Genomic DNA, 12,985 nt, shown 5'->3' on the forward strand with positions numbered 1-12,985 from the left:
GATAGTTGTCTTTAAATCAACAGAATGATAAATTTCATCATGCAAGTCTTTGTCCCCCTGCACAAAGGTACAGATAAGTTTAGTCTTTGTATAGATAAGACCCCTATAGAAGAAAAACCTGATCAGGCCAAGTCTCACGCCTGTAATCCTAGTATTTTGGGAGGCTGTGCTGGCCAGAACACCTGAGCTCAGGACTTCCATCGAGACCAGCCTGAGCAACATCAGAAAATGTCATCACTACAAAAAACAAAGAAAAAGCCATCAAAAAATTACCTGGGCATGGTGGCATGTACCTAGACTCACAGCCACTCAGGAGGCTGATGTGGCAGGATCGCTTCAGCCCAGGAGGTCAAGGCTGCAGTGAGCTGTGATAACACCACTGCACCCCAGCCTGGATGACAGAGTGAGACCCTGTCTCAAGTTTTAAAAATTGAACTTAAAAACCTACAATCTTATCAATCGAATTCACCATATTAACAGATGAATGGGAAAGAATGCTGTGGTAATCAAAATAGATGCACTGTTTGATGAAACTCAACATAGATTCAAATGAATACGCTCAGCATATTTAGAACAGAATGGAATGACTTACTCTGAAGAAGTCCATCTACAAAAAAAGGACAGTAAATATGACGGTGAAATTGTGGAAGTTTTCCGTTTCTCATCAGGGATAAGACAAGGATGTCCACTATCACCATGGTAACAGGTGGGTCTGCACAGTGCCATAAAATCAGAAAAGGAAATAAAACTCTTTACAATGGCAGCAACAGGACTGGCGCAGAGGCCCACGCCTGTAATCCCAGCACTGTGGGAGGCAAGGCGGGTGCATCACTTGCACTCAGGAGTCCAAGAACAGCACGGGAAACATGGCAAAACCCCGTCTCTACAAACAATACAAAACGACAAAGAAAAATAAATGGCAGAAACAAAATTGCTCTTATTGAAGGATGATATGTTTCTGTATGTTGAAGACTGAAAATGATCTAGAAATAAAACTTTTAGAATTCATAAGCATATTTCACAAGGCTGCTGGATAGAAAACCAATATATAAGAATTATGTCTCCGCCGGGCATGGTGGCTCACGCCTGTAATCCCAGCACTTTGGGAGGTCGATGTGGGTGAATCACGAGGTCAGGATTTCAAGAGCACCCTGGCCAAGATGGTGAAACCCTATCTCTACCAAAAATACAAAACTTAGCGGGGCGTGATGGAGGGCGCCTGTAATCCCAGCTACTCAGGTGGCTGAGGCAGAGAATTGCTTGAATCCCGGAGGTGGGGGATGCAGTGAGCAGAGATCGCGCCACTGCACTCCAGCCTGGGTGACACAGCGAGACTCTGTCGCCAAAGAGAAAAATGAAAGAAAGATAAAAGAATGATGTCTCTACATACCAGCTCAAACACTTAGAATATAACATTTCAAAGAATGATACATGTCTCACAGCATCAAAAAGCTAGAAATAAAGTTCACAAAAGATGCGCAAGACTTCTTTGCAGAGGGCTGTAAAGCTTTATTGGGAGAATTGTAATGAACAAATTTCCAACATAGGAGCAGCCTGCATCATTTCAGCGTGTCTTCTTTTAACACTGTCATTGCTTTTCACCTGTAACAGAAACGTAACAATTGGGAACATGACTTAGCAACAGATTATTTAAATGACCCTAAAGGCATACAAAACACACTACAGTTTGGATTTTATTAAATGGAATAGAAACAAAACCCAAAGGGTGATCCTGTGTCTTACATCCAATTAAACCTCTCTATACACTTTGAGGACAGACCTGCAGAATTTAAAGGTAATTTCTTCCCTAAACATCCAGTGCTTCCTTTCAATTCAAAAGCACTTACAATTCACAGTCAGCAATTTGGAAAACACATGTGTAAAACATACTTCAGTTGATTAGTCAGGAAGTACTAAAGTCATGGTCTTTCAACTTTAAATCTGATCAATCCATGTCTCTAAAGCTGAAACTTCCATGTAACATTTGATATGGTGAGAGATGATTATATCACATATGTGTCGACAGTCTTATTAGAAATGCTGGCTCATGAAGACTGACAGTGCGGCAGGCAGCGTGCATAGCACAGGCATCTTACTCACACCCATGCTGAGCATCACTGACCTACATGCCACAGATGATAGGAACTAACCGGTCTCTCACCAGTTGATAATTTCATCACTCAAGGTTTCCGTGAGGAAAGATTTTAAAAGCAATTGTTCATTAAAAGCCAGACAAACCCAGCCTGGGCAACATAGTGAGACCTCATCTCGACAAAAAAAAAAATTTTTTTTTTACTTTAACAAAAAAAAAACAACTTAAGGCACGGTGGCTTGTGCATGGACTTTCAGCCACTCAGGAGGCTGAGGTGGGAGGACTGCTTTACCCAGGGAGCCAGAGGTGGCAGTGAGCTGAAATCACACCACTGTACTCCAGCCTGGGTGACAGACTGAGACTCTGTCTCAAACAAACAAACAAAGAGGAGGGAGAATTCACAATTTGACAAGATACTACGATAGGTATTCAGCTCTCCACACGGAAAAACTAGGATGAAGCAGAGTGACCGCTCACTTTCTTAGGAGCAATGAAATCTCAATTTAGAGATTTTCAGATGACTCAGGCCAGGGTTTCATGATTTGGAATCAACACATCATGCGAAGCAGATGATCTCTGTATCCCATGCATTCGATGCAACGGGATCAGAGTATGAAAGAACCAGAAGGGAAAATGGTTTTCAAATCTCTGACTTCAACTCACTATTTTCATAAGAACTAAAGACAGGTTTAGAAGTGAAAGGACTCACTCAGCATCTCGCCAAGGCTGTGAGAGCTGGTACTAGAACCCGCATCAGTGCTTCGGCATTTTTCACACCAAGTGATGGGTGTTACAAATGTGTTATGTATTTGTTAAAAGCAGATCTTTACAAAAGCATCTGAAAACTATGAGCTATTGGTTCAAGGATTTAGACTCAAATCTTCATTCAACATGGCTTTGACTCAGTTTGTTTCTATATCTGACAGCCTATCAGTCGGGTGCTGGGGCCTGAACTACGTTTCAAATAACCTTTCTATATAAGAACTCTAGTATTACAGAGGCAGTACTGTTACCTCTCTGCTATTAAAAATATAATGCTGGGTCGGGCTCCGTGGCTCTCGCCCGTAATCCCGGAAATTTCAAAGGGCGAGGCACGTGGATAACCCAAGGCCAGGAGTTCGGGACCAACCTGTGCAAAGGAACGAAACCCCCATCTCTACTAAACATATGAAAATTAGCTGGGAACGGTGGAGCACGTCTGTAAGCCTGGCTACTCGGGAGGCACACGCAGGAGAATGACTTGAACCCGGGAGGCCGAAGTTCCAGTGACCGAGGTGGTACCACTGCACTCCAGCTTGGTCGACAGAGCGAGACTCTGTCTCAAAAAATAACTATTATTATTATAATATGATACTGTGGAAACAGACACCCTACGATTTGCATGTCTAATGGATTGCCTACCTTATTCAGGCCTTTTCACCTCCTCTGGATTTGGCAGGCTCATCTCCTGGACATCAGGACCATCTTCACGCTCATAATCAGTCGTCGGGCGAACCTCTTCCTGGCTCTCAGCTTCAGGCTCTGGCCCTTGAAAATAAAAAATACATATCAATTTAAGCAGTAAAACATAAAATATCAATAAGAAAATAATACTCATGCTCTCTGTGTTATTATATCAAAGCTTTAGCTACTATAATGATAGATGTGTTGATAAGAATCCCACGAACATTATTTCAGCAGTCTGTTAGCAGAAAACAGGAAAACAAGGTGTTCCAAATATTACCCTCTTCCTTTCCGAAGACTGCCCTCAGACAACTTTGTGGCCTCCTTTGCTCTTCTCTGTTATTCTACTTCTGATTGTCCTTACCTCATCAAATGACTCAAGGCTGAAATCCTGTCTCTCACAGCACTTACACTCCTAGCACTTAGACTCTCCTACGGCCTGAGTAGCCACCAATCAACGCGAGTTGAAAAAAGGTCTTTAAAAAATACATGAAAAAGCCCAAACTGCAGAACATTCTGCAAACCAACTGGTCTATCCTCTTCAAAAATGTCCATATCATGAATGACAAAGAAAAATTAAGGAAACATTCCAGATTAAAGGAAACTAAAAACACCTGAAAAGCACATGCAAGACGTGATCCTGAACCGGACTCTGGATCAGAAAAAGAAATCCTATCAATAACACTATCTGGGCCGGGCGTGGGGTCTCACGCCTGCAATCCAAACACTTTGGGATGCCAAGGTGGGCAGATCAGGTGAGGTCAGAAGTTCAAGACCGCAGTGGCAGGCGCCCGTAGTCCCAGCTACACGGCAGGCTGAGGCGTGAGAATCCCTAGAACCTGGGAGGTGTAGGTTGCAGTGAGCCAAGATCGCACTACTGCACTCCAGCCTGGGCAACGGAGGGAGACTCCGTCTCAACAAAGAATAACGAAAGGAAGAAAGAAGTTGTCTAGGGAGCTGGCAAAATTTGAGTATGCACTGCGTATTAAATGACTGCATTTTCTCATTGTTAAATTTCCTGATTTTGATCTTTCTGCAGTGATGATCCAAGAAATGACTTTCTCTTTGTGCTGACGATATACACACCCTCAAGTACATAGGGGAAAGGACCATGATACCTGAAACTTTATCTAAACAAGTCAGCATTAATAACAGTAAACATATATCCGCGTGTGGGTGTTTGTGAGTGTGTGGGCAGCCGGGTAAAAGAGGGAGGGAAGAGACATGAAACGTACGGAGAGAAAGCTATTAATAATTGGCGAATCTAGGTGAAAAGTATATGAGTTCGTTGTACTATTCTTGCAAATTTTCTATAAATATTATATCTTGAATATAGACAGAGTAAAAATTTTAAAGAATATATGACAACTACACTGAAGTTTAGGAAGAGAGGAGGTTTTCTTTTGATTGTGGTAAAAAATACACATATCCTCAAACTTACCGTCTTTTTTTAAGTGGTACGGTTCACTAAGGAGTTATGTCTGCAACATTACCAGCCACTAGGCACAAACTTCGAATCTCTGTTTTCCTATACCATGAAACCTTGATTTATTTACTTCTTTGTTTGTTTGTTTATTAGCAATGAGGTCTTGCTGTGTTTCCCAGGCTGGGCTTGAACGCCAGGGCTCAAGCGATCCTCTCACCTCAGCCTCCCAAGTAGCTGGGACTATGAGTGCACAGCGTTCAGCCCAGCTTGAGACCTCTCTCCTAAATGACAATCTGAGGATAAACCACAGGACATGCATAATGCTTATATTCAGCTGTAGAGTACCAAGAGCACTGTGCATCACCTAAGAAATCGGAAGTCTACAACATGGATAGGATTTCAGTTACAATTACAATGTCAATTTCTGAAGGACTGATTAGCTGAATGGATTTGAGGACTACAGAAAATCTTACAGTCACAACACCCATTACCTACTGGGGTAAACAGAAACTTAACTTTGTTCAAACAAAGTTATATTTAGGTCCGAAGGTCCCAAATGTAATATTCCATAAATGAACCCCGTGAAGAACAAAGCACCAAATATAACATTGTTTGTGAATCACACAAGATATACTATCCCGCACTTAGAATAAGGGAGTGGGTGGACAGCAAGTAATGGGCATTGTTATCAGTCATATTCTAGAAACTTTTAACAATGAATCCCTGGAATAATCCATGACCTCAGTTACATAAATGTTTCCTTTCAAAACATTTTATCTTGGAGAAATTATTTCCACCTCATGTTAACCCCAGGATAACTCCTTTTCTGCTTTTCCAACCATAAAAGGACTTAATCACCTCCTAAAAGCCACTTAGAAAATCACTAAACCAGCTACCTGTATGGCAGTATCCTCGTTTATCCAGCTTTTATCAAACGTACCATATAAAAATATCAATCAAAGGAAACGGTGGCCAACATTCAGTGACTCAGTTTTTGGAGCTGCTCCTGCTCCTCTCAACTGGGTCTCTTCTTGGGCCAGTACTAAGCTACCTTACAGTAAAGCATTTGAGTTTTAAGCATTTTCAGCAAAATCTTTCCTTCTTTATAGCAACACAGATGATAGGAAGACACAAACCTTGGAACAAAGTACAAATTGTGTATTCACCAGTCAAGGGTTCTCGGATAAAACACAATCCCGGCACCTCTATTCTCTCATTCATAAAGTCGAGAAATTTTATCATAGTGAGGGATTTGCCTAAGCTAAGCTGCAAACTACATAGCCTCCTGGCTTTTCCAGTCAATTTCAGGCATTCTTTCCATTGATTTCTTTCCTCCTGTTCCCGCTATGTGACAATGCATAACACACACACACATGCACACACGCACACGCACACACACAGACACACACACCAGCGGGCATTCTTCTTCCCTTTCCATCACCTTGCCCTGCAGATGCTCCCTCATCCTCTCCCTCCTGAGCAGGTGCAGGATCCTGACTTTGAGTTGCTGGTTCCCCTTCTTCAGGTTTTGGTGGTTCCACTTCTTCATCACTGAACTGCTCGGGCTGGGGAATATGTGTGGGTGTGCAAATAAAGAAAAAAAAAAAAAAAACAAGTTTTGCTATTGATACAAAATTTTACATATATACACAGAATACATAGCTGTTTCTGATCATAACTAAGCCTAAAGACATTTCTCCAACTCTATTCTCTATGGCCAAGAAGGTTACTCTACCCACAGGGAGGTTACTGTGAGAAAAGTGACGCACAAGGACTTTGGAAGCTATTATACTCTGTGTTGGAATACATGTGTACGATCCGTCATTAACAAACAAAGCATGAGAAAGAAGTCATGGGCAAAAGCTGAAGAACACGAGAGGAAAAACAAAAAATCCTCCACAATCAACGTTTCCTTCATCAGACGCCATAATCATGTTTTATCAGCAGGAAAGACGTTTCTCAGCATTTCCATACTAATGCAACAACACTATCACAAAAATTAATTTCTGCTAATAGAAAACATCGAATTAACGTTTAAGCGCTCACCAGCATAGGCCCAATCACTTCAGGAGGCTCTACATAGCGTCTTGGCCTACGCCGATAGGTCGATCTTCCTCGCCAACTCATATTTCACACTGAAAACAGACAACCGTGATTGGGAACATGCGCTCCAGAGGGCTGCCATATTCGATCACTTCCATGGATCAATGTTAACTTGTCGTTTTAATTTTGAAAATACTGTCAAAATAAGTCCCAGAGTTAAGCATACGTGTGTACATTTTCTAAGTGCCTACAAAGCCATTTATGCTGGCCAAGCTGGCAGAGCAGTCATCTTAAGGCGTGTGGCAAGAGGCAGAGGACATTTTTTTCTAAATTTCTTTTGGACCGCGGTCTCGCTGTGCTGCTCAGGCTGGAGTGCAGCGGCGCCATCACAGCTCACTGCAGCCTCGACCTCCTGCTCAAGGGATCCTCCCGCCTCTGTGTCCCGAGTAACTCGGACTATAGGCGAGCGCCACTGTGCCCCGCAGATAGAGGTCATTTCTGATGAGGTTTAGTTTCACAAGCGGACTCCCCACGAAAACATTAGTGAATCGCAATTCCCGTGATCGCTGCTTTGGGCAACTCCCGCTTCCTAGAGCCATTCACCCCCTCTCACATCAAGTTTGGTTGCACCACACTGCCTCGCCCACTCCTTCCCACTTTTCCCAGACCTTCCATGGCGTATGTGAGACCTTGCAGTGCTTCTCACTCAGGCGCTCCACACTCCACACCGCTGGGGGGCGCTCACCAGGCCGTAGCCTTCCCAGGTGCCAGGTTCCTTCTTTACCGCCCGCCTTGCCCCCACCGGGCACCCTATTCAGGATCTGCCCTGTGTCGTTGGAGGATCTCGGCACCTCGGGACTTCCATCCCCCAAACGGCACTCACCCCATCTTCACCTGAGCCCCTGACTGCCTTCCCTCCCGGCCCACCTTCCTCCCTGTCCAGGCCCCCTGACGACCACAAAGTCGATGGTGGCATAGCAGCCTGAGAAGAGAAGGAGGACGACCTCGAGGTCCGTCTCCCTCAGAGGCCACAGACGAGGAAGCGGGATCCACCGGACCCACCGAGGCCCTCTTCACCCTCACTCACACTTCAGCCCCCGGGATAACTGGCCTGCAGACCTACCAGACGAATCTCAGTAGGGGAAAAAGAGTCCGGATGGCAAGAACGAGACCGCACAGCCTCACAGCTCCCTGGCGTTCTTCACGTGGGCTAACGGGCAGGGCGGAAGACGCCCAGTGAACATGCGCACTGAGACGGGGGCCCAGGGAGCATGCGCGGCTGTGGGCCTGGGCGGGCTGCCCTTCCCAGCCCAATGCCCCAAACCCCCGGTTCCCATCCAGTGAGGATAATAGAATCCAACTGCCCTTTGCTGTTCCCTATGTTTCTGGGACTCAAATACCTCAAGTAGTGCTCCCCTCAAAACTCACTCGATTTTCAACTGAACTGACCCCCGACACACACACATACACACACATACACACACACACACACACACACACACACACACCCAGGGTCCTCTCTTGCCGTGGCCCCACCATGGGGACAAGAGCCACGGTGACCCACCTGGGAAGACAGGTAGACCACATGCAAAAACAGCAATAGCAGTCTACACCAAAAAGAAATTGTTCAATGTGAACAAGTCACAGAAAGAGACTGAAAAAAAAAATGAATACAATCTCTAGGACCTGTAAAGAAATACTAAAACGATAGCTATCATTTGTAGCATCAGAATCACAGAAGGAGAAGTGACGGTATTAGGGAAACGGGACAGCCAGAGTGGCACCATGTGAAAATCAACTCCGTCTTGAAAATAGCAGGATACACAGTCCTACCAGTCACAACCCATGGTCCTAAGATGTTTGGAGTTGAGAAAACAGACGAAAGGTACCTCCAAGGACATGCTCCCACAGCAGCGGAAACTGCAGGGTTCCCAACACCCATAGCAATATATGCTTTCAACATAATTATGCTTTCATGGACTTACACACGGGTAAGTCAAGGATAGTTGTCTTTAAATCAACAGAATGATAAATTTCATCATGCAAGTCTTTGTCCCCCTGCACAAAGGTACAGATAAGTTTAGTCTTTGTATAGATAAGACCCCTATAGAAGAAAAACCTGATCAGGCCAAGTCTCACGCCTGTAATCCTAGTATTTTGGGAGGCTGTGCTGGCCAGAACACCTGAGCTCAGGACTTCCATCGAGACCAGCCTGAGCAACATCAGAAAATGTCATCACTACAAAAAACAAAGAAAAAGCCATCAAAAAATTACCTGGGCATGGTGGCATGTACCTAGACTCACAGCCACTCAGGAGGCTGATGTGGCAGGATCGCTTCAGCCCAGGAGGTCAAGGCTGCAGTGAGCTGTGATAACACCACTGCACCCCAGCCTGGATGACAGAGTGAGACCCTGTCTCAAGTTTTAAAAATTGAACTTAAAAACCTACAATCTTATCAATCGAATTCACCATATTAACAGATGAATGGGAAAGAATGCTGTGGTAATCAAAATAGATGCACTGTTTGATGAAACTCAACATAGATTCAAATGAATACGCTCAGCATATTTAGAACAGAATGGAATGACTTACTCTGAAGAAGTCCATCTACAAAAAAAGGACAGTAAATATGACGGTGAAATTGTGGAAGTTTTCCGTTTCTCATCAGGGATAAGACAAGGATGTCCACTATCACCATGGTAACAGGTGGGTCTGCACAGTGCCATAAAATCAGAAAAGGAAATAAAACTCTTTACAATGGCAGCAACAGGACTGGCGCAGAGGCCCACGCCTGTAATCCCAGCACTGTGGGAGGCAAGGCGGGTGCATCACTTGCACTCAGGAGTCCAAGAACAGCACGGGAAACATGGCAAAACCCCGTCTCTACAAACAATACAAAACGACAAAGAAAAATAAATGGCAGAAACAAAATTGCTCTTATTGAAGGATGATATGTTTCTGTATGTTGAAGACTGAAAATGATCTAGAAATAAAACTTTTAGAATTCATAAGCATATTTCACAAGGCTGCTGGATAGAAAACCAATATATAAGAATTATGTCTCCGCCGGGCATGGTGGCTCACGCCTGTAATCCCAGCACTTTGGGAGGTCGATGTGGGTGAATCACGAGGTCAGGATTTCAAGAGCACCCTGGCCAAGATGGTGAAACCCTATCTCTACCAAAAATACAAAACTTAGCGGGGCGTGATGGAGGGCGCCTGTAATCCCAGCTACTCAGGTGGCTGAGGCAGAGAATTGCTTGAATCCCGGAGGTGGGGGATGCAGTGAGCAGAGATCGCGCCACTGCACTCCAGCCTGGGTGACACAGCGAGACTCTGTCGCCAAAGAGAAAAATGAAAGAAAGATAAAAGAATGATGTCTCTACATACCAGCTCAAACACTTAGAATATAACATTTCAAAGAATGATACATGTCTCACAGCATCAAAAAGCTAGAAATAAAGTTCACAAAAGATGCGCAAGACTTCTTTGCAGAGGGCTGTAAAGCTTTATTGGGAGAATTGTAATGAACAAATTTCCAACATAGGAGCAGCCTGCATCATTTCAGCGTGTCTTCTTTTAACACTGTCATTGCTTTTCACCTGTAACAGAAACGTAACAATTGGGAACATGACTTAGCAACAGATTATTTAAATGACCCTAAAGGCATACAAAACACACTACAGTTTGGATTTTATTAAATGGAATAGAAACAAAACCCAAAGGGTGATCCTGTGTCTTACATCCAATTAAACCTCTCTATACACTTTGAGGACAGACCTGCAGAATTTAAAGGTAATTTCTTCCCTAAACATCCAGTGCTTCCTTTCAATTCAAAAGCACTTACAATTCACAGTCAGCAATTTGGAAAACACATGTGTAAAACATACTTCAGTTGATTAGTCAGGAAGTACTAAAGTCATGGTCTTTCAACTTTAAATCTGATCAATCCATGTCTCTAAAGCTGAAACTTCCATGTAACATTTGATATGGTGAGAGATGATTATAACACATATGTGTCGACAGTCTTATTAGAAATGCTGGCTCATGAAGACTGACAGTGCGGCAGGCAGCGTGCATAGCACAGGCATCTTACTCACACCCATGCTGAGCATCACTGACCTACATGCCACAGATGATAGGAACTAACCGGTCTCTCACCAGTTGATAATTTCATCACTCAAGGTTTCCGTGAGGAAAGATTTTAAAAGCAATTGTTCATTAAAAGCCAGACAAACCCAGCCTGGGCAACATAGTGAGACCTCATCTCGACAAAAAAAATTTTTTTTTTTACTTTAACAAAAAAAAAAAAAAAAAAACAACTTAAGGCACGGTGGCTTGTGCATGGACTTTCAGCCACTCAGGAGGCTGAGGTGGGAGGACTGCTTTACCCAGGGAGCCAGAGGTGGCAGTGAGCTGAAATCACACCACTGTACTCCAGCCTGGGTGACAGACTGAGACTCTGTCTCAAACAAACAAACAAAGAGGAGGGAGAATTCACAATTTGACAAGATACTACGATAGGTATTCAGCTCTCCACACGGAAAAACTAGGATGAAGCAGAGTGACCGCTCACTTTCTTAGGAGCAATGAAATCTCAATTTAGAGATTTTCAGATGACTCAGGCCAGGGTTTCATGATTTGGAATCAACACATCATGCGAAGCAGATGATCTCTGTATCCCATGCATTCGATGCAACGGGATCAGAGTATGAAAGAACCAGAAGGGAAAATGGTTTTCAAATCTCTGACTTCAACTCACTATTTTCATAAGAACTAAAGACAGGTTTAGAAGTGAAAGGACTCACTCAGCATCTCGCCAAGGCTGTGAGAGCTGGTACTAGAACCCGCATCAGTGCTTCGGCATTTTTCACACCAAGTGATGGGTGTTACAAATGTGTTATGTATTTGTTAAAAGCAGATCTTTACAAAAGCATCTGAAAACTATGAGCTATTGGTTCAAGGATTTAGACTCAAATCTTCATTCAACATGGCTTTGACTCAGTTTGTTTCTATATCTGACAGCCTATCAGTCGGGTGCTGGGGCCTGAACTACGTTTCAAATAACCTTTCTATATAAGAACTCTAGTATTACAGAGGCAGTACTGTTACCTCTCTGCTATTAAAAATATAATGCTGGGTCGGGCTCCGTGGCTCTCGCCCGTAATCCCGGAAATTTCAAAGGGCGAGGCACGTGGATAACCCAAGGCCAGGAGTTCGGGACCAACCTGTGCAAAGGAACGAAACCCCCATCTCTACTAAACATATGAAAATTAGCTGGGAACGGTGGAGCACGTCTGTAAGCCTGGCTACTCGGGAGGCACACGCAGGAGAATGACTTGAACCCGGGAGGCCGAAGTTCCAGTGACCGAGGTGGTACCACTGCACTCCAGCTTGGTCGACAGAGCGAGACTCTGTCTCAAAAAATAACTATTATTATTATAATATGATACTGTGGAAACAGACACCCTACGATTTGCATGTCTAATGGATTGCCTACCTTATTCAGGCCTTTTCACCTCCTCTGGATTTGGCAGGCTCATCTCCTGGACATCAGGACCATCTTCACGCTCATAATCAGTCGTCGGGCGAACCTCTTCCTGGCTCTCAGCTTCAGGCTCTGGCCCTTGAAAATAAAAAATACATATCAATTTAAGCAGTAAAACATAAAATATCAATAAGAAAATAATACTCATGCTCTCTGTGTTATTATATCAAAGCTTTAGCTACTATAATGATAGATGTGTTGATAAGAATCCCACGAACATTATTTCAGCAGTCTGTTAGCAGAAAACAGGAAAACAAGGTGTTCCAAATATTACCCTCTTCCTTTCCGAAGACTGCCCTCAGACAACTTTGTGGCCTCCTTTGCTCTTCTCTGTTATTCTACTTCTGATTGTCCTTACCTCATCAAATGACTCAAGGCTGAAATCCTGTCTCTCACAGCACTTACACTCCTAGCACTTAGACTCTCCTACGG

At 43.8% G+C, this 12,985-nt stretch overlaps 1 protein-coding gene across 2 annotated transcripts; it reads right to left on the minus strand.

Moving 5' to 3' along the window:
• Positions 1-3,402: 3,402 nt before the first annotated feature.
• LOC140710877 (G antigen 10-like) lies at positions 3,403-8,225 on the minus strand. 2 transcript variants are annotated; one of them, XM_073013700.1, is made up of 4 exons: positions 8,128-8,225; positions 7,008-7,096; positions 6,403-6,526; positions 3,403-3,619 (listed from the first exon to the last, which is right to left on the minus strand). In XM_073013700.1, the coding sequence occupies exons 2-4, from the start codon at positions 7,086-7,088 to the stop codon at positions 3,495-3,497; spliced, it is 330 nt and encodes a 109-aa protein (XP_072869801.1). In that variant the 5' UTR covers positions 7,089-7,096; positions 8,128-8,225; the 3' UTR covers positions 3,403-3,494. The 2 variants fall into 2 exon arrangements, with proteins under 2 accessions (XP_072869801.1, XP_072869800.1); XM_073013699.1 differs by lacking the exon at positions 3,403-3,619 and having other exon boundaries at positions 6,172-6,526.
• Positions 8,226-12,985: the final 4,760 nt, after the last annotated feature.

The sequence above is a fragment of the Chlorocebus sabaeus genome, chromosome X (genome assembly GCF_047675955.1).
Source record: "Chlorocebus sabaeus isolate Y175 chromosome X, mChlSab1.0.hap1, whole genome shotgun sequence".
NCBI lineage: Eukaryota > Metazoa > Chordata > Mammalia > Primates > Cercopithecidae > Chlorocebus > Chlorocebus sabaeus.